At 41.8% G+C, this 21,327-nt stretch overlaps 1 protein-coding gene across 34 annotated transcripts in view; it reads left to right on the top strand.

Annotated features, from left to right (window-relative positions):
• Positions 1-21,327, top strand: part of HDAC9 (histone deacetylase 9) — a 670,023-nt gene that overhangs the window by 329,161 nt on the left and 319,535 nt on the right. For all 34 annotated transcript variants that reach the window (XR_008309711.1, XR_008309710.1, XR_008309709.1 and 31 more), the window contains 2 exons: positions 4,884-5,015; positions 7,128-7,240. Coding sequence is in view for 29 of the 34 variants with exons in the window: in XM_053261002.1 (XP_053116977.1) it covers positions 4,884-5,015; positions 7,128-7,240 (245 nt within the window). In the remaining 5 variants the exon portion in view is untranslated. The remainder of the gene's footprint in view (positions 1-4,883; positions 5,016-7,127; positions 7,241-21,327) is intronic.

The following is a 21,327-nucleotide window of genomic DNA, read 5'->3' as shown; positions in this document are numbered from 1 at the left end:
AAACATGCTGTTGGAAGTTACTCGCAGTACAAATGACAAATGATGCTTTCTTTGTGCTCTGATGTCTTAATAATTCAGAGATAAGTAGATGCTAGTTGCATAACAAATGTTAACTTTCTTTGAGCTAGGCCATAGTCTCATTGTATAATATTTTTATAATATTATAATTTTTATAATATAAAGGTTATTTACAATGATTGCATATCTTTGTTGGATTAGATAGGAGATGGTGATCAATCTCCTGATGCATAACCTGAGAGCTTGATGACCCAATGTGATGGTTCTACAAGTAGAAAGAAAGATGAATAAGGAGAATATCATTCAACCAAACAGATCTGTAGAGCTCCATGTGCACAGGAATATCCATTCCTTCTGTAAGAAGGGAAGCTTTTGTTGTTTAAGAGGGCTATAGTTCAGTGGGAGAGCATCTGCTTTGCATGCAGTAGGTCTCAGGTTCAATCCCTGGCATTGCCAGGTAGGGCTGAGAAAGACTCTTGGCTGAAACCTTGGAGACAATATTGAGCTAGATAGACCAATGATCTGACATGATATAAGGCAGCTTCCTATATTCCTATGATATTCATAACTCTGCACTACAAAGGCTCTTTTTCCCTGAGAGCAGGAAGGCCCAGCTCTTGAAGATGCCTTGGTTGCAGGCTCAGACTGGCCCACTGAGCAGCAGGGCATTTTCCCGGTGTACCCTCGCCTGGTGTGCCCTGCTGCGCTTGCTGGGCTCTCCCCGCGCCAACTGCCCGTCTCCCCTTTCCCCCTCTCCCTATCCGGAGACCCCCACCTCCTTTCCTTCCGATTGGTTGTGAGAAGTATGCTCAGACCCTTAGGGCAGCAGGACATATTCCCAGTGTGCCCAGCCGCGCCCCAACTCCCACCCTTAATTACCCATTCTGCTCAAAACCTGACCCCTCCCCACATACATTCCGCCACCCTCTCTGTGCCCCCAGTCCAGCCCTGCTTGGTTGTAGCCATGGTGTCAGGACCTCTAAAACATAATGCGTTGGTTATTAACAAAAGATCTTTCTCACATTATTAAGAAGCACAATTGTGCTTCAATATGCTCAGGCCCACAACTATGATTAAAGTTTCAGGTTCCAAATAACATTTTTCAAACTAAATCCAAGTATGTATTTTGAAGCTATTTATGAAGAAAGGCACTAGCTTTATAGTTCATTCTTGATTTTCTCATGGGAAAGTAATATAAATGAGAGTGATTCCTCCCAGTTGGGTCTCACTGTTAGCAATGCAAATCATGCTGAAATTGTACATAATTCTTTTCCAAAGAAAAGGAAATAGCATTTCGATCGTTTTCCTTAGTGTCTCATTGACTTATGGTGGTATACAATTAATTCTGTTAAATTACTTTACCAGATGGAAGGTTGCATTGTGTATGAAGCTAATTAAGTTGCACTGGTATTATGTTCCAGACATAAAAGACCAAACCTTAAAATAAACTTGTTTTAATCAAATTTCCTCTGGAGGTTGAATCCTTTTAATGCTCTAAACAGGTAGCATTTTCCCTTTGCTTCTAACATGACAAATAAGAGACAGTAGCATGATAGATAACACACAGTAGAAAGGTTTTGGACAGACGTGGGGGACCACGGTGTTGCTCTTCCAGAATTGTTCACTTAGAGCTTTCCCAGATGGGCAGCTTTACTATGCCAGGAAGTGCCTAAAGTTAAGCAGTTTTGATCACTGCACCAAAGTGCTACTTCTTTAGGACACATGCAATGCGCAGTAACTGCAAATCATCACGTAGTCCTGTAATGCACTCTATGCGGGGCTGCCCTTGTACGTAGTCCGGAAACTACAGTTGGTCCAGAATGTGGCAGCCAGGCTCGTCTCTGGGTCATCTAGGAGAGACCATATTACTCCCGTATTGAAGGAGTTACACTGGCTGCCAATATGTTTCCAGGCAAAATACAAGGTGTTGGTCCTAACCTATAAAGCCCTAAACAGCTTGGGCCCTGGGTTTTTAAGAGAACAGCTTCTTCGTAATGAACCCCGCCAACCATTGAGATCATCAGGAGAGGTCCGTCTGCATTTGCCACCGGCTCATCTGGTGGCTACTCAGGGACGGGCCTTCTCCGTTGCTGCCCCAAGGCTTTGGAATGCGCTCCCTAGTAAAATAAGAGCCTCCCCATCTCTGACATCCTTTAAAAAGTCCTTAAAGACGCATTTCTTCACCCAGGCTTTTAACTGATATTGTTTTGATTGTTTTAAATGTTGTTTATAGAATATTGTTTTAAAATTTTAGATTTTCTTTTAAATTTCTTGCTTTTAATTTTGTTTTGTTTTGTTTTGTTTTTGTTTTTAATTAATGTTTTACTTTTTAATCTTGTTGTAAACTGCCTAGAGACGTACGTTTTGGGCGGTGTAAAAATATGATAGATAAATAAATAAATCACGGGGGAAAGCTGGATAATGCCATTGGCTGTATGAATGACAGTTTCTGGTCACCATCCTGATGTCACTGTAAATGATTCCCTTGTATGAGGCCCCCCCCCCCCCAACACACACACTTAGGCTCATATAAGTCCAAGTGCAGCGATGCTGCATTAAATAGCCATTTGGCAAAGCTTTTGCCCACTCATGTGGATTAAGACACTTTGCCATTATCTTATTTGTAGCCCCATTCATAGCACCTCACAAATGATCATTGGTTCCCGTATAGCAAGTACCAGCTTGAGAGGTTTTTTGATCACATGGTGAGGGATAGTCTGGTTGGGGGTTGACAGAGTTAATGGGTAAGGGTGAAACAGAGTTGGTGGCAAAGACAATTCGAGGCTGGCAAAGTCAACCAATTCCAATATTTGTGGGTCCCTGCGCTGAATTTCTCCAAGTTGCAGTTGCCTTTCTTACAGGTTCAAGGCTTTGGTGTTCATGCAAAATGGCCATACTGAGTCGCTTTTATCTCGTTCTGCTTTACTAGAATGTTAGCTCTCAAGGGATATTCTAGATTAGGGCTGCACAACTTCGGCCCTCCTTCAAATTTTGGTCTACTATTCCTATCATCCCTGACTATTGGCCACGGTGGCTGGGAATGCTGAGAGTTGTAGTCCAGCAAGAGCTGGAAGGCCGAAATTGTGCAGCCCTCTTCTAGATGTTCTGTTTTTGAGACACATTCGGTAAAGCCTTTAATTTCTTTCTCCTTCCAGCGTTCACAAAAAGTCTGATTTCTTCTCTTCTCTTTCATTGTAAAATTGTTTTCATTTAAATAATGACACTTCATCTTTTATGCAAGGGTTTATCTTTTCCACTGGAGCATAAATTCAGACAGCCACATAAAGACTGTCTTCTCTGTTTATGTGATTGATTGAAATGCAGAGTGTGATGGGTAGGTGGTTAAAAATAGAAAGGCAATCAGAGCAGCTGGGCATGAAAACACATTTGGAGACAAGTGGGCCTTCTCCCTGGTGAATGCTGAAGAGCTCTTTCTGGGCCCAGAGGATTACATCACATTATTCAGGCACTGATATGGAAATCTTCTACAGTTGAGGAACAACATGGAGACCTATAAATATAACATAACCCTAAATGCAAATTGAGTCTCTGCCAGGGATGACTTCACTCCCAATTGTAATTATTGTCAGGAGGGATTAAGGGTTCAAAGTAAAAACAGTGATAATGCAGGCTTCTCACATGTTCATAGGGCCATTCAATGCTGTGCAGATTTTAAAAAATCATCTTCAAAATGTTGAAAAAAAGAGGTTGACATACTAACTAACAAAGTGCTTGCAGGAGCAAGTATTAGGGGGCTGCAGAGGAAAGCACACACGACTCTGGGTGCCTGCGTTCCGCACACATTGCTGCATCCTGGAGCAAGTGGGGACTTCCTGTGGAGCACTCCCTTTGCCTCTGACAGCCCTCTGTGGCTGCAGAAACAAGAAGTCTCAGCTTGCTCTTGTGCATTTGAGCAGCTGGGGTAGCGATGTTCCCACCACATCTCCCTGATGTTTGTCTGTATGTCAGCCATAATTTCTATACCCCAATGGGCCATAACCATATTAGGGTTATGAAGAATTGTGAAGAATCTGTGAGCCTCTTCTACCATCTTTTGCAGCTGGAAGTATTTGGTTTAGCCCTATGTCACTGGATAATGAAGGTTGTTAAGTTTTCCCCTAATGCTGTTTCCTATATGGAAATCTCCCCCCACCCCACCCCAACCAAGTTGCTATTAGCTGTGCAGCAGGGGAAGTCGGGCATCCAGATTGCTCACCACATCTATAATAGCTTTGTTGGAGTGGGCTTTCCATTGGGGGAAACAGTGCAGATCCAAAGAGTAACTTCTCCTTCTGCAATGGCATGGCCTCATTCTGAATATCCCCCTCTGCCGCCCTTGGATGTATCACATCTAGATTGTCCTTTGACTGCACTGGAAGCTGGAATTACAAAAATAGGACAACATGAGCAATAGACAAAACAAGGGCATTGCTAGCCAGGATCTGAGAATGCCAAGTATACTGTTTGCCGTTTGTAAGGATGGCCATCATTACAAGAACTCATTGCAAAGACAGAATAATAAAATCAAAATGGAGAAGACATCCAGGGAACATTGCTTGGGCTTGGGTCTGGGAGCCTGGGATTTTCAAGGCTTACCTCTGCCATAGATTCATTAAGTGGACGTTGGTTGCTCCTTCCCTGCCTGAGACCCCAAATAGGAATAAGGTTGATCCTTACAGGGTTATTGCAAGGATGAATATAATAAAAAATTTAAAGCAGTTTGCAAATTATATTTTTTCTATAAATAAGAAGTGTTTGTAAATGAAAATCCGCTGAGTAGTTGGCTTGCGATTGGATCTTTATTGTCTAACCCTATATACAGCTTTCTGTTGTCTAATTATACCTTGTGTGGTCTTCATTCCCAGCCTCAGAGCCCAACTTGAAAGTGCGCTCCAGGTTAAAACAAAAAGTCACAGAAAGGAGAAGTAGCCCTTTACTCAGAAGGAAAGATGGAACAGTTGTCTGCTCATTCAAGAAGAGAATATTTGAGGTGACAGGTAATGAAGGACAGGACTTGAGAGATCCTGTCCAAATTTTTGGTGCTATCAGACAGTGTTAGAAACATCATAATCCTCATTATCATTATTATTCATTGAAGGTAGAATTTTGATGGCTATTGCTCTGTAGGGTTTAAACCGGATTGCTCAGATAATTGAGAATCCACCTTTAAAGGTTTTGGGTTTTTCACGTTAAGAGTCTGATGTTTTTACAGTTGATTGTTAGGAGTCATCTATTTATTCAGTTTCTCTGAAACTAGTCAAAATGTATATGTTTGCACTTTTGGCACCAAATTGCATTGTGAAAGGAAGCATCCTTTTTATTAGGAAAAATGATCATTAATCTTTCAGTAGCTTTCACAAGCTTAATATTTTTTTTAGCCGTGTGTTCTTTTCTAAATGTTTCTTTGAAAGAAGAGATCATATAGTGTTAACTGAAATGTGTGAAATCCCAGACAGATGGACAAAATAAACAGTGGTCATCTTTGTTCCTTACCCATCTGGAAGACTTAACACTAGACTCCTTAAGATAAGTTGCCCTTGCTGTTGATTCTGATGAGGGAGATCAATTATGTTTAAATGAAATAATTTAATTTATTTAAAACACTTTCAGATCATTTATATCACTCTGTTATATCCTTTGTGTAAAAACATTGGAGTTAACTATTTTTATTTGAAAAATGCTAAAAATCCAGTTTTAGCAGGAAGGTCTACGGATAATGTGCTCTAAAGTTTTAAGATTTTTAGGGAGACAAGAACTGTGCTTTGGAAATTCAGAAAAAGTTAATGCAATAAGGCATATTTTAGATCTATTAAAATTGGGTGGGTTTGTCTTACTGTTTTTAAAGTTCAACACAACTTGGATGGTTAAAATTACTTTTTCATATCAAGCATTTTGACATAGAGATAGCTGGAGATATGTGTGTCTAGTGTATATAAATGACATACTATCCTATTTAGCATTTATTGCTAACCACTGGAAAAAATAGCATGATAAGTAAATTAATTAAATTATGCAAAGACTGCCTACAAGTTTTCTCTTCCTTATGGTCTACTGCAATCTCTAAGATCAACCAAAGACAGCTGCTTAACAATATCAACCTTATGCCAGAATCAGAGAGCAAGGGTTTTTAAAGAGGGATTCTTGGTGGAGTTCCCAATTACATTTGATAGATCAGTTGATTTGCTTGTTCAGTGACAACAAATACATTCTCAGTGAACTGTGCATGTCCAGTAATTGAATGTAATAATACTTGGTACCCATCATTTGGCTTACATTGTACCTAATGTAGCAGGAACCGTACAAGAAGAAAATGGTCTATAGCTACAAAAAAATAGGCAGAAAATGAAGTTATAAACTTCCTTCAACAGAGTTTGCATCAAAAGATGCTTTGTTTAATACATTTTTTTTTCTGATTGACCGCATAACTTTAAGTTTGAATCTTGCTTATCTGTTTGAAGAGCTTTCACTGGTATCCAACTTTCAACAATTGTGTGATGTTTCAGCTAACTAAAGTGAAAGCTGTCCTTTATCCTTAACAAAACATGCACCATGTTCTGAAGGAAAACGAAGTAAGATATAACCATTAAAATTCTGTGTTAAGATGTTTTGAGACTCATGCCTTCCCTCAGAGTTCATTGACAGAGATGCACTGCAAATGAGGTATTGTTTTTTATTAGTTACTCATATAAAGGCTGGTTCACAACTAAGTCCTCCAGGGGTTTATCCAAACAGCCTAGGAATGGCAGAAGGCCTCATGAATTGATGACATGTTATCATGACCTTTGAGAGTCCAGTATCTCTGTCATGCTGATCTCTCACAGAGGCAGCAGAGAATGCAGCCAAAGGTACTTCCTTTTCCTTTTTCCTCATTAAAAATTCTCTTTCAGTAACTTGGCTGTCACTGAGTAACTTGCCGGCTAGGAGGGGAACATTTTTCAAAGAGTAAATTGTATCTTTTGTATATGGAAGCTTCCTCAGTGGGGGGGGGGGGAGTTAAAGTGAATAAAGAAGGCTTTGTAAATGTACATTATTTGTCTTATACTATATGCAAAATTGCTGATATTTCTTAATGGCTATGAATGTTTATTTTTATTTTTATTTCCCCCCAGAATCATCGGTCAGTAGCAGTTCCCCGGTATCAGGTCCAAGTTCACCAAGTAATGGTCCTACAGGAAATACAGAAAATGAAACCTCAGTGTTGCCAACTAATTCCCAAACTGAGGTAAGAACAGAACCGCTTCATGGGCCTGTAAACTGTTTCACTCTTTCATGCTGTCTTGAAGGCCCTCACATGGGACAGAAAGGTGGCTATAAATGTATATAACATTACCAAAGTTGTTGATAACCAAATTGTTTGTAGATAGCAACCATCCTTAAAAAAAAAAAAAATCTTAAAACAAATGCATCATTTTCTAGCTCATGGCCCAAGCTATCAAGCTCATGGCCCAGGTGGCTTGTGTGGTGTAGTGTTTAGAGTGCTGGACTAGGACCAGGGAGACCCGAGTTCAAATCCCCATTCGGCCATGAAACTAGCTGGGTGACTCTGGGCCAGTCACTTCTCTCTCAGCCTAACCTACTTCACAGGGTTGTTGTGAGGAGAAAACGCAATTATGTAGTACTCTGGGCTCCTTGGAGGTAAAGCAAGATATAAATGTAATAATAATAATAATAACAACCATACTGAAAGAGCAAAGTGGTCATGTGAATCGCTAGCTCTCCATTTATTGCACTTCATAGTGGCATAGCAAATATAGGCTGAATTGAAAGCTGTATGCAAAGTGAAATAATTACACAGTCACTACATGGCAGATTTTTGCTGTGTTTCTGTGTCTGTGTCTGTGTCTGTGTCTGTGTAGAAAACCTGGCCTTAAAAATGAGAAATTTAACTATACTGCTGATGGTAACCTCATACAACACTATAAGGCCGTTCTCATAACCGTACCAGGTAGGACTGGGCAAGAAGGACACAACCTACTTTCCCCACACAATCCTCACCGCTTTGCAATTGCTCGCACTACACACCCACACAACCACCGTGCAAACAATCAAAGAGCGACTAGCAGGCAGAGTAAAGCAGGCTACGGCGTCCCGCATCCCACAATGCACCACGTGAGGAGCACAGTGCATTGGGGGATTTCCCCACTGCCAGGCACTCTTGCCACTCAGCTCTATGAATGCTGGGGCCGCAGGCAGAGGGGTGGGGTAGAAAGCCCTTCTACCTCATTATAGGCCCGGGCACAAAACCCAGGCTATCCTAGTGAAGAGGACTGGGATTGGGACCAATCAAGGCACTCCACACGGGTTGCCCTACCCAGGGAGGGCTGTGCAAGCCTGGGTAGGGTTGCTTGTGTGCACAGCCTTTATGCTGTATAGCAATAAAAAGTCGCCAATATAAATAAACTATATATGATATACTTTATTTATACACACACACACACACACACACACACACACACACACACACAACTGCTAATATTATAATGCCCTTATACAAAAATATGGTGCGGCCGCACCTGGAGTACTGCGTACAATTCTGGTCACCACATCTAAAAAAGGACATTGTAGAACTGGAAAAGGTGCAGAAGAGGGCTACCAAGAGCACCTTTCTTACGAGTCAAGGCTACAACACCTGGGGCTATTTAGTTTAGAAAGATGATGACTTTGGGGAGACATGATAGAGGTGTATAAAATCATGCATGAAGTAGAGAAAGTGAATAGAGAGAAATTCTTCTCCCTCTCACATAACACTAGAACCAGGGGCCATCCCATGAAATTGATTGCCGGGAAATTTAGGACCAGCAAATGGAAGCCTACTTTGGATCCCACAGAGCTGAGTAACTACAGGCCTGTCTCCAACCTTCCATGGCTGGGCAAGGTAATTGAGAAGGGTGGTGGCCTCCCAGCTCCAGACAGTCTTGGAGGAAACGGATTATCTAGACCCATTTTAAACTGGCTTCCAAACTGGCTATGGGGTGGAGATTGCCTTCGTCGGCCTGATGGATGATCTCCAACTGGGAATTGGCAGAGGAAGTGTGACTCTGTTGGTCCTTTTGGACCTCTCAGCGGCTTTCAATACTATCAACCATAGTATCCTTCTGGAGCGTCTGAGGGGGTGGGGGGTGGGAGGCACTACTCTGCAGTGGTTCTGCTCCTGCCTCTCTGGCAGGTTCCAGATGGTGTCCCTTGGAGACTGTTGTTCTTTAAAATCTGAACGTTTGTATGGTGTCCCTCAGGGCTCCGTATTGTCTCCGATGTTGTTTAACATCTACATGAAACCGCTGGGAGAGATCATCAGGAGATTTGGTGCTGGGTGCTATCAGTATGCTGATGACACCCAAATCTATTTTTTCATGTCGGCATCATCAGGAGAGGGCATAACCTCCCTAAATGCCTGTCTGGAGGCGGTAATGGGCTGGATGAGAGATAACAAACTGAGACTGAATCCAGATAAGACGGAGGTACTCATTGTGCAGGGTCGAAACTCAAGAGATGATTTTGATCTGCCTCTTCTCGATGGGGTCACACTTCCTCAGAAGGAACAGGTTCACAGTCTGGGGGTGCTTCTGGATCCAAGTCTCTTTCTGGCAATCCAGGTTAAGGCAGTGGCCAGAAGTGCCTTCTATCAGCTTCGGCTGATACTGTGCCCATTTCTTGAGACAAACGACCTCAAAACAGTGGTACATCTGCTGGTAACCTCCAGACTGGATTACTGCAATGTGCTCTATGTGGGGCTTCCCTTGTACGTAGTCCGGAAACTATAGTTCGTCCAGAATGCAGCAGCCAGGCTCGTCTCTGGGTCATCTAGGAGAAACCATATTACTCTCTTATTGAAGGAGTTACACTGGCTGCTGATATGTTTCCGGGCAAAATACAAGGTGCTGGTCATAACTTGTAAAGCCCTAAACAGCTTGGGCCCTGGGTATTTAAGAGAACGTCTTCTTCGTCATGAACCCCACCGCCCATTGAGATCATCAGGAGAGGTCCGTTTGCTTTTGCCACCGGCTCGTCTGGTGGCCACTCAGGGATGGGCCTTCTCCGTTGCTGCCCCAAGGCTTTAGAATGCGCTCCCCAGTGAAATAAGAGCCTCCCCATCTCTGACAAAAATAAATAAATTAGAAAAAATATATAAGGGGAGAGTGGTACTACTCAAAGTAACAAAGAAAAAAATACCACCCAATACAAGAAATATATGCACACATGCAAAAGACACCAATGCCAATACTCATATAAATATAACTACATAAATCACTTAATTTACATTTACAATTTATGAATCTCTGTATATACATAAATCACTTAATTTGGCAAAGTTTTGCGATAAGTCCTTGTTTCACAATGAGCTTCCTCAGAAGTACATGAACAATTATTATGTCACAAACGTGATAAACTTCCCATCTACTAAATATAAGTCACTCCTCCCTGGTGTGTGGAGTTCTTCATAATATCCTCCAAACGTGTTTCTTCAGTTTCTCCAAAAGGAGTGTAAGTAGTTTCCAAACGTTCTTAGATTTCTCCAAGGCTTTGAAATGCGCTCTCCAGTGAAATAAGAGCCTCCCCATCTCTGACAGCTTTTTAAATGTCTTTAAAGACACATCTGTTCAACCAGGCTTTTAACTGATATTGTTTTAATTGTTTTAATGTTGGTTTTAGAATATCATTTTTTAAAATTGTTTTTACATTGCTGTGTTTTAAATTTTGGGGTTTTTTGTTTGTTTGTTTTCTTAACTAACGTTTTATCTTTGTTTTTATCTGGTTGTAAACCGCCCAGAGATGTAAGTTTTGGGCAGTATAAAAATATGTTAAATAAATAAATAAATAAATAAATAAATAAGTATTTTTTCACACAACGCATAATCAACTTGTGGGATTCTCTGCCACAAGATGTGGTGACAGCCAACAACCTGGATGGCTTTAAGAGGGGCTTGGATAACTTCATGGAGGAGAGATCTATCAACGGCTACCAGTCAGAGGACTATAGGCCACCTCTAGCCTCAAAGGCAGGATGCCTCTGAGTACCAGTTGCAGGGGAGTAACAGCAGGAGAGAGGGCATGCCCTCAACTCCTTTTGTGGGCTTCCAGTGGCATCTGGTGGGCCACTGTGTAAAACAAGATGCTGGGCTATATGGGCCTTGGGCCTGATCCAGCAGGGCTTATGTTCTTATGTTCTTAAATGTGAACCACAGTTAAGCAAAACACCCAAGCCCTCGACAGATATTATTGTATGTGCTTAATGGGCATCTGTCTACATGGGCATGTTTTTTATGGGAATGACTGTACATGTGTTTACTTTATAAATGAACCTGGATATTAGACTCCTCAAATGCAAGTACCATTAGGAAGTATACCTGCCCTACGAGCATTGAACATAACATGTGAATAGGACTTCAATAAAGTGTGTGTGTGTGTATGTGTATGTGTGTGTGTGTGTGTGTGTGTGTGTGTATATATATATATATATATATATATATATATATATATATATACGTGCCTTGTAGTATGTAGAGCACAACACATATATACATAATATGTGTCCCCAACATACCCAATAACTAACATTCAGCTGCATGAGCTGCATACAATCTATTTAGTCCAAATTACCTGGATTTAAGCCACTTTTGCACTTTGGCTTTACTAGGTTTGTGGTTCAAGCTGGTAATTTCCTGTCTGGTTAAATGCATCACATGTTATCCTGCGATACTTACTCTGAAGCCGTAAAATAATTTTTCTGTTTACTCTCTGGCAGTTTATTGTTCCAAGTGATTTATTTTTAAATATAAATGTACTATCCCCTTGTAATCTCATTATAGCACAGCTGTGAGGGAAAAACCCCTTTATATCACAGTTGTCACCAGCGAGTAGTGAGAAATTTGTTCTGTTAATTACTTAGAGGAAGATAAGTTGCATGCCATTGCAGTGCAGTCAAATATGCTTTCCTTTGGGATGCGATCAGTTTGCCTGCATTCAGATTTGACATGTATGTTCATACAGTCTTCAAATTAATTCATAGTAGGAGTATAATATCCCAAACATTGAGAAAAGTGGTATCAAAGAGAACACATAGCTACCTAGATAATTAATTCAAGTGAATACTGATAAAATAAAGTGGCCTTGTGGACCAGTAGCTGAGGTAAAAGAGAAAAGATTTGCATAAATTTGATGGAGCACCATCCGTTAAAAATATTTAAATTTATCTGAGACATTAACTGGTTAAGAGTGAGTGCTCTTCAGGTCAATTCAGAATCAGTTTGGTATTTATGAGCTTTTGTGGCAGGCATTCAGAAAAGTTCATTTGTTTTCCAAGCATTCTCTCTCAACTCATGGTGATTAATGTGTATGTGCACATTGTTGCATTGCCTTCTGGGGACTGTAGTTTGATTTGGTACCACAGCTTGGAAATTCCTCTTATTTGTTCATGCAATGTGTTTTCCCCCTCTTCCTGAATTGCAAAAACTTCACAGTAATCAACAAGAATTTCAACGAGATGGATGGTTAACAAGAACCTCTTGTTAACAAGTCTCTTTACCCTGTCCATAAATGATCTAGAATTTGGGATAACCAGTGAAATAGCCAAATTTGCAGATGACACTAAACTATTTAGGGTAGTGAAATCCAAAGCAGATTGTGAGGAGCTCCAAAAGGATCTCTCCAAACTGGGTGAGTGGGCGACAAAATGGCAAACGCAGTTTAATGTAAGCAAGTGTAAAGTGATGCATATGTGGGGGCAGGGGAGTGTCGGGTGGCAGCAACTTCACATATACACTGATGGGGTCTGAGCTGTCAGTGACTGACCAGGAGAGAGATCTTGAGGTCATGGTGGACAGCTCGTTGAAAGTGTTGACTCAGCTGCAGCAGCTGTGAAAAAGGCAAATTCTATACTAGGAATCATTACTAAGGGGACTGAAAATAAAAAATGCTAATATTATAATAGCAATAGCAATAGCACTTACATTTATATACCGCTCTATAGCTGGAGCTCTCTAAGCGGTTTACAATGATTTAGCATATTGCCCCCAACATTCTGGGTACTCATTTTACCGACCTCGGAAGGATGGAAGGCTGAGTCAACCTTGAGCCCCTGGTCAGGATTGAACTTGTAACCTTCTGGTTACAGGGCGGCAGTTTTACCACTGCGCCACCAGGGGCTCTTCTGCGCCACCAGGGGCTCTTGTATAATGCCCTTATACAAATCTATGGTGCGACCACATTTGGAGTAATGTGTGCTGTTCTGGTCACTGTATCTTAAGAAGGGCAATGTAGAATTTGAAAAGGTGCAGAAGAAGGCGACCAAGATGGTCAGGGGCCTGGAGTACCTTCCTTATGAGGCAAGGCTACAGCATCTGGGACTCTTTTAGTTTGGAAAAGAGATGACTACAGGGAGACATGATAAAGGTGTACAAAATTATTCGTGGAGTAGAGAGAGTGGGCAGAAATGTTTCTTCCTCTCTCACAACACTAGAACCAGGGGTCATTCCATGAAACTGAAGGCCAGGAAATTTAGGACCAACAAAAGGAAGTACTTTTTCACCCAGTGCATAATTAATCTATGGAATTCTCTGCCACAGGATGTGATGATGGCCACTAGCTTGGATGGCTTTAAAAGGGGCTTAGACAAATTCATGGAGGACAGGTGTATAAATGGCTACTAATCTGGTGGCTACAGGCTACTTCCAGCCTCAGAGGCAAGATGCCTCTAAATACCAATTACAGGGGAGCAACAGCAGGAGAGAGTGCATGCCCTCACCTCCCTTGTGGGCTTCCCAGAGGCATCTGGTGGGCCACTGTGTGAATCAGGATGCTGGATAGGCCTTCATTATGATCCAGCAGGGCTGTTCTTATGTAAGTCCAAAGCTGGTTCTGAGTCAGGAGCTCACTAAGAAAGCAATCAGGAGCCAAAAGAATCAAAACAGAAGTTGGGAACACATCAAGGGCTAAACAAAGTAGTAGTCAGGAATAAGACTTAAGCATACCTTGATAGGTAAGGCCTGCTTCAGTCAGGAAGTCTCTTATACTTCCTGCTACAGGGAGAAAGCCAATGAGGAATTACCTAGGGTAGGACTTCCTCGGGAATTCAGAAGCCTAGGAGCTTCTGAATACAACAGGCTGCCACAAGGAGGCAGCAAGGGGTAGGGCATTGAGTAGATGGCATGACACTGAGCCAGAGAACAACTCGTTTAGAGAAGGGGAAATGGCACTTGATCATAATACAGCCAAGCACTTCAGTAAATTGAACCAGGCAATCACTAACTTTGCTAGCATTGGCGACAGCATCCTCTGTGAGCCGTGAACTCACCAAGTGGCCATAAACAAGCCATTATTCTCTCAGATACACACACATTGTACTTCTCATTGAAATCCCTGCTAGTGAGGACCTGGCCTCTCTGTGTCAAGGTTGTACCTTGAGAGCTGGTCTTGTGGTAGCAAGCATGACTTGTCCCCATAGCTAAGCAGGGTCTGCCCTGGTTGCATATGAATGGGAGACTTGATGTGTGAGCACTGGAAGATATTCCCCTCAGGGGATGAAGCCGCTCTGGGAAGAGCAGAAGGTTTCATGTTCCCTCCCTGGCTTCTCCAAGATAGAGCTGAGAGAGATTCCTGCCTGCAACCTTGGAGAAGCCGTTGCCAGTCTGTGAAGACAATACTGAGCTAGATAGTCCAATGGTGTGACTCAATATATGGCAGTTTCCTATGTTCCTATGACTGCAATCAAGCCTGTACCTACCGGCATAGTCCCACCCTCTTAAAATGCATAGCTCTACTCTTATATCTTTGTCTTGATAATGCTAGACTATTACGGAACTAGTAATGGCATTTAGATTGAGAAAGAGATAGAGAGTAACAAGAGTTGGCTGCAATCCTTAGGGACATAATTTCGGGAGGCACAGTGGGCTGCAGAGGGAAAGGAAGTTTGGCAAAAATCATCCCTCCCATTGCACACAAGAAATGTTTTTCAGCCAGTGCAGCATTTGTCTGGATGTCAACCAGCATTAGCAACATTTGTGAAGGCTTCTCAAGAATAGACACCTTTCTCGCAGCCTGGAGAAATACAGAAATGCCTACCTTGTATGTCTGAGCAGATGTAGGTTTTTAGAGGTACTAGCCTGATGGTCTCATAGTCTTGGCCCTTGCATATGATAGTTGCAATTTTCTTCCAGAACTACTGAAATGATTCGAGTTTGTGGTGACTCTGACTACTCATTGTTTAAAATTACTGCACGGGAAAGTGATAGAAATTAAGTAATCATATATGACTTTTTCATGCTAAATTCATATATATTTCATCAGTATTTAAATTCAGCTTCATGTATATACGCAACTGACTTGTCTTAATTAGAAGTCAAAAGTGTGTCACAACTGACAATTTGAGCTAGAAGACAAATGTTTAATAAATTGCTTTACTCATTATGTTCCACAGCATCAGCCTCATGCTGCTTACTAAACCCACTTCCCTCAAGACTCCAAAATCTCTTTAGAAACATACAGTTCCATTCATTTTAACAATACACTTTCTGAATAAGTGTTTCCTTTGCTAACATCTTCAAACTAGAGATGTGCAGAGCGTTCCATCAGTGGTCCTGACTCAAAATGGGCCGCTGCAAGTATTTTAAGCTCGGAACTGAACTCCCTTCAAATGAAGGGCCTGTTCTGAGCTCAGAACTTTCAGAGTGCCATTTCGGACTCCAAAATGGCACTCTTCTGACCTCTGCACATTCACGACAGGCATTTATGTGGTCAGCACCACCACGCAAATGGCTGCCAAACATGTTCAGAGGCTAGAAGAGCATCATTTTAGAGTTCAAAATGGCACTTGGAATGTTCTGACTTGGAATGGGGTTGTTCTGTCAAAACAACCGGCTGGACCGGTTCTGACATAGCTTTCCAGGTATTTGCATTCCTTTCCACCTCTGGCCAGACTGGAACACCAGAGAGAGAGAGAGGGGTGTGTGTGTGTGTGTGTGTGTGTGTGTGTGTGTGTGTGTGTGTGTGAGAGAGAGAGAGAGAGAGAGAGAGAATCATATATTTTTTCCAGTATCAATGTCCATAGGATTATGTGAGGTTTTAAAATGGCATAATGTCTCTAAGCAGTAAGTCTGAGATTGTCGATAATTGTTGTCCTATGTCAGGGCTTGACAGATTGTAGGATCCAGGGAGCCATGACACCTAGAAATTTAACCATGGCACATAGGCTAGGATATTCAGAGGGTGAGTTATTTAATAAATACTTGATTGTCAATAAAATCTTTATTTGCCCCAAACAGCCCTGTTTCTGTTCTAAGTATGTTACTTGTAAAGCGGATAAATAGAAGCTGCTTCCCCTCTACAATGCCCATCACCAAGTCCAATAATTTTGTCAAGTGTCCATTTCTGGCTCCCAGGTTTGGGGCCTGGCTCCTATATTCAAAGAAAATTTCTCAAAAGCTGTCCAGTGTAGCTGCAATCCTGCTCATAGATACCTGCATGCAATTCTCATTTATTTTTGGATATTTATATTTCACAAATACCTGCATGCAATTCCCATTTATATTTGGATATGTGGGTAGCCATGTGCAGGATTAAGGCCTATATAAGCTTCTTTAAAAAAAAAAAAACATAAGGGAAAGTAATTTGTTAGATATCAAGCTAATGGGATAATTTCTTCAGGTCATTGGCAGGACAGCAACCTCTGAAGACTGGGAAGCCCAGTTAGTTTCCAGCAGTGACTTTTCCTAATAATGAATTAATTGTGTGTGTGAACTCTGAACCGAAGGGCAGGCGTGTGACCTCTTCACACTGATAAGTAGCTTCTCTTTGGCCCAGAACAACCCCCACCCCCTAAAAGGCTACATTGATAGCTAACATGTGGAGATTTTAACTCATAATCTTCCTCATGGCACATCAGGAAGTTCAGACTGTATAGAATTTCAAAACGGAGGCCAGTCCATGCAGTGGTGTTCTCTGTTCAAAACGTTTAATTCAGATAAGAAAATAATGCCATGTGTACATGTCCCATATGAATCTTCTCAGACACTGAGATCTTCATAGAAGACTCTGCTGCATTGTCCATCATTTGGGGAAGTGAAATCCTATAATCTGGAATAAAGCATCTTCATATTAGAGCAAGAATTATGCTCCTCAGGCAGTCTCATTGTCCAGTATTAGGCAGGTTTTTAAAAATGGTGTTATGGGTTGACTTAAAAAAAAAAGCACACGACCTCCTCTATGCTGTTGTTCTCTGTTACATGGAATAATTGTGTTAAAACCATTCCATTTGTGTTCAAAATATTAAATTATTTTTCATACAAATATATATATATATTTAAAAATTACTGATGGCAAGAACCATCTTTAAGAAGCATTCCATAGTCTGTGTGAAAGAGAGCATCATCTAAGATGGTGTCTGCTGCAGAACTCTTCTGTGCATCATGTAAAAACAAGGATGGTTATTTCTTTAGAGCTCACTTACTCATGTGGAAATATATGCAGACTTGATTGATTGATTGACACATATACAACTATACAATTGCAGTTGTACAAATGCCACTTCTGCCCAGGCACATTAGTTCTCTTGTCTGCAGCTCCCCAAGGCAAGGGGGAAGAGAAGAAGGAAGGGGTCCTACAGAGTTGGAGAGGTTATGGGGGCTACTTGTCAGGAGCCCCCCAACCTGGAGTGAGCCCTGATTTAAGAAGAGGATGAACTCCTCAAAGCAGAGAAGTTTGCTCTGAAGCTAGCAAGATCCTCCATATTTATGCAACACTTTACTGCACATATTGTTTTCTCTCCTGCCAGCCGTAAGTATTAGTGTTCTCCATGAACACTGAAATGCACCCAAAGAGGTATTTTAAAACTGAAGCTCAAAATGCTGGAACCACACATACAGCTCATTGGCAGAGATCTTAGAAGCTGAAACCACTGGTTTCCATTTGTGGCTCCGTTCAGAAATTTCATTATGTCTCTAGTTACTTGATAGTTAATGTTGTGGTCCTGTGGGTTTAAACATTTTTCCAAGGACAGTACATTTGATTTGAGTAGACTCTCTTTTGATGGTTTAAGAGTAGCCAAACAGTTACTTTTAAACCAATTGTACCCTGGCTGCTGGTTCTCAAAGGTTAGCTATCAAATCAGTTCTTCATCAGACAATGCACAAGTACAATTTTTTCTAATAATAGGTTAGACTGTTCAAAATTAATTCATTATGTCACTGTTTTTGCCTTAATCCTGTTTGACACACTTTCTTGTTGTTTCATAATGATTATTGTGACATTCTGCACAGATTCTTACTTGCACATCTGATTGGATATGTGCAGCTGTGGTTTTCATGACAGCAAGTAGTACTAGGGAAATGTCATGTTGCTATGAGAGGGTAACCCTTTACCAGTAGAAGCATGCTTCAGTAGTGTTGATTCTTTGCTGCAGGAGTTTCTAGGATACAACACTGTCTTCTTTAAAACCATTCTGCTGTAATATTTTGAAATATTAACTGTCTCTTAAGTATGGTCATTTAGATTATACTGCCTAGTAGTCATTTAAAAAAATTATTTTCTAAAATCACATTTATGGATAATTTTTTGCTATCGTATTCTTACCTATAAGGCAGAGAGGATTGGAAGGTTTTATTCCATCAAATGAGATGTTGGTGTTTCCCCCTGTTCAGTGGGGTTCCAGATTGGCACAACTAGAGAAAGTATCTCATACCTAGCTTCACTACTGGAATATTTTGTTTCACAGAGAGTAATAAAAACTGTGTAGGGCTGCAACATTTAGGAGATCAAGTTAATTACCATGTTTTTGATCGACTACAAAGGAACCCTGATTAATCAGGTAGCAGATTTTTTAAAGCCATTGTTAATTATGTGTAATAAAGTGCTTATAAATCCACAGGGAGTAGCCTCCTTATTAGACGAAGCATCTCTCCTTCTCTCTCACATGGGAGGGAATGCATTTTCTTCTATGGTGTCTGGTTTGGTCTATCTGTCTGATTCTACCAGACAGACCCCCTTTGGGACAGAGGACATTTTAAAAATGTAACGTCTGTTTTAAACTATTTTGTGAACTTTTGTTGGAGACCAGCATTCTAACTAAATATTCTAAATATGTAAATATATCAGCTAACATTCCCCTCAGAAGAATGCCAGGGCCACTGCTTAATGCAAAAGAGAGCCCCGGTGATCTTACAGAGGCAGAAGCAGGGGCTCACCTAGGTAATTTTGGTTCCCGGACCAGAAGGGCTTCAGAGTCCCCCCCCCCCATGAGTTTTTTTTTTAAAGGCTCCCCAGAAGCATGTTGCTGCTACCCATGGCGCCAGACCACAGTGCCATAAACTTCAATTATTCTAGCCGACATGTGTGTGGCCGGGGTGGGGTGTGAACCGAGTAGGCCTACCCCCCCCCCCCGGTGGCAGCGGCAGGTGAAGTGGGAGCTCCCGCTGGGCCTACCCGTTCGGCCCAGCGGCCCTTGAGAACTGCGAGGAGCTCCAGTGCACCTGCGCAGTTGGAATAGCGTGTCACAAGCCACATCATGGGCTTGCGACACTCTATTCTAACTGTGCAGGTGCTGTGGAGTGCCTCACAGTTCTCAAGGGCCGCTGGGCCGAACGGTCAGGCCCAGCGGGTGCTCCCGCTCTGCCTGCCGCTGCTGCCACCAACACCATGGGGGTGGGGTAGGCCTACTTGGCTCACCCCCCACCCTCCGGCCGCACACATGGCAGCTAGAATTATTGATGTTTTCGTCAGTGATGTGGGGTGCCGGATGGAGGCCCCCCTGGGCCTTTGGAGCCCCCCTGGACCTTGGAGGCCACAGATCGGAGCCCCAAGGTCTAGGGTTAAGAGCGCCTCTGGGCAGAAGTACCCATGTGCTGTTTTAGGTCTCTGTGCAACTTCTTGCCTCTGCAACACACCTGAGGCTGCCTTTCAAATCGCACAGCAGCCCTGGGGAATCCCTAACACCAGTGTGCCACTGTGTGGAATGTTGGCTGTCAGCTGTAAACAGATAATGCCTTTTTTTCTCTCCCCCAGAACTATTGTGTTGAAATGCAGAATGAAACTTTTAATCCAACCAATAGCTTTATTTTTGTTTAGGAAAACACTTGCCTACTATGTTAGATTAGCCAGTGATAGGGACAAGAGACGTCCTTTTCCTATACTAGGTAGGTTGGCACATCTGCTTGAGACATCTTTTGCTATATATATTACTATCTCTATCTCTATCTATAAATAGTTCAACACCACTGGCACGGGTTAACTAATCCTGCTGTCTGCTTGGGGCACTCCACCATCTGGAAATGTTCGTTAATCTTGAGTGGAGGTTGCTTTGGGGCAGCAGGTTTGACTTCCACCATATGATTCTATTATTATGATACTTTTAAATTTGGTGTCTGTTTTATGTGAGGCTATCATGTTGGCATCCATACTGAAATAATTCCACCACACAGATGTATCTGCAGAAGCATCAGGATCCACTGAAGCATTCTGTTTGTTTGTTTTAGTTTATTGTGCACACTTTAAATGAACTGCTGCACATGTAATGCAGCCAGGTTCCCTTACTTATCCAGAGAGGGGCCTGTAAGTAGATCCGTGTGTGATAGCAAGGAAGAATTTCTCTTTCGTGTTCCATAGCCCAGGCTGCAATTTGGAGAGGAACATTACATAGATAACCTATTAATCAGTCCCTGAGCAAAACAGAGTAGAGAATTTCTGATATCAGTCTTAATCATACAGACACCACCTCTTCCACTGTAAGTTCTTCTTTGCCCTGCTGCTCCTTACAATTCCTTTTATTTTGCTCAAAAATTCAGGCTCTTGGGGGACTAATGTTCCTTCTTCAGAACCACAGTGCCCAGGAAAACAACTCCTTGGCTCCCAATGCTTCATGGATTATAGGATACTCACTGAGGGAGTTGACTGCTGAGGAGCCCAGAGCTTGCCCTCCCATTCCTGCTAGAGAGAGCCATGCCGTTAGTCACTCCATGGCAGAACGACTGCTTTGGAACATTATTGGCAGGGACAACTATAATTCACATGGAAAATAACTGGGTTTAAATTAAACAAATACCCATTGAATATTAGCAAGTAAACTGGAATGTGCAATTACAGTCTATGCAGGTTTTAAAATGGAGTTCCAAGTGGCTTTAATGCTCAATTGCACATTCTTAATGTTAAAAGGCTGCTTACTGTGTATGTTTAATGTTGAAGTTTGAACAGGTATGAACAACATTCTAAAGCAAAAGGAAGACGCGTTCTCTCTCTTAAAGCTTTGTTTGCTTCTTGTTTCTCTGTGTAAATTACACAGTTTTAACAATGGGTTATCAAGCAAGCACAAGGCGAAACTTTTCTTAA

Source organism: Hemicordylus capensis, chromosome 6 (assembly GCF_027244095.1).
Source record: "Hemicordylus capensis ecotype Gifberg chromosome 6, rHemCap1.1.pri, whole genome shotgun sequence".
In the NCBI taxonomy this organism is placed as follows: domain Eukaryota; kingdom Metazoa; phylum Chordata; class Lepidosauria; order Squamata; family Cordylidae; genus Hemicordylus; species Hemicordylus capensis.
Note: the sequence above shows the minus strand (reverse complement) of the source record. Positions and strands in the feature narration are given on the sequence as shown.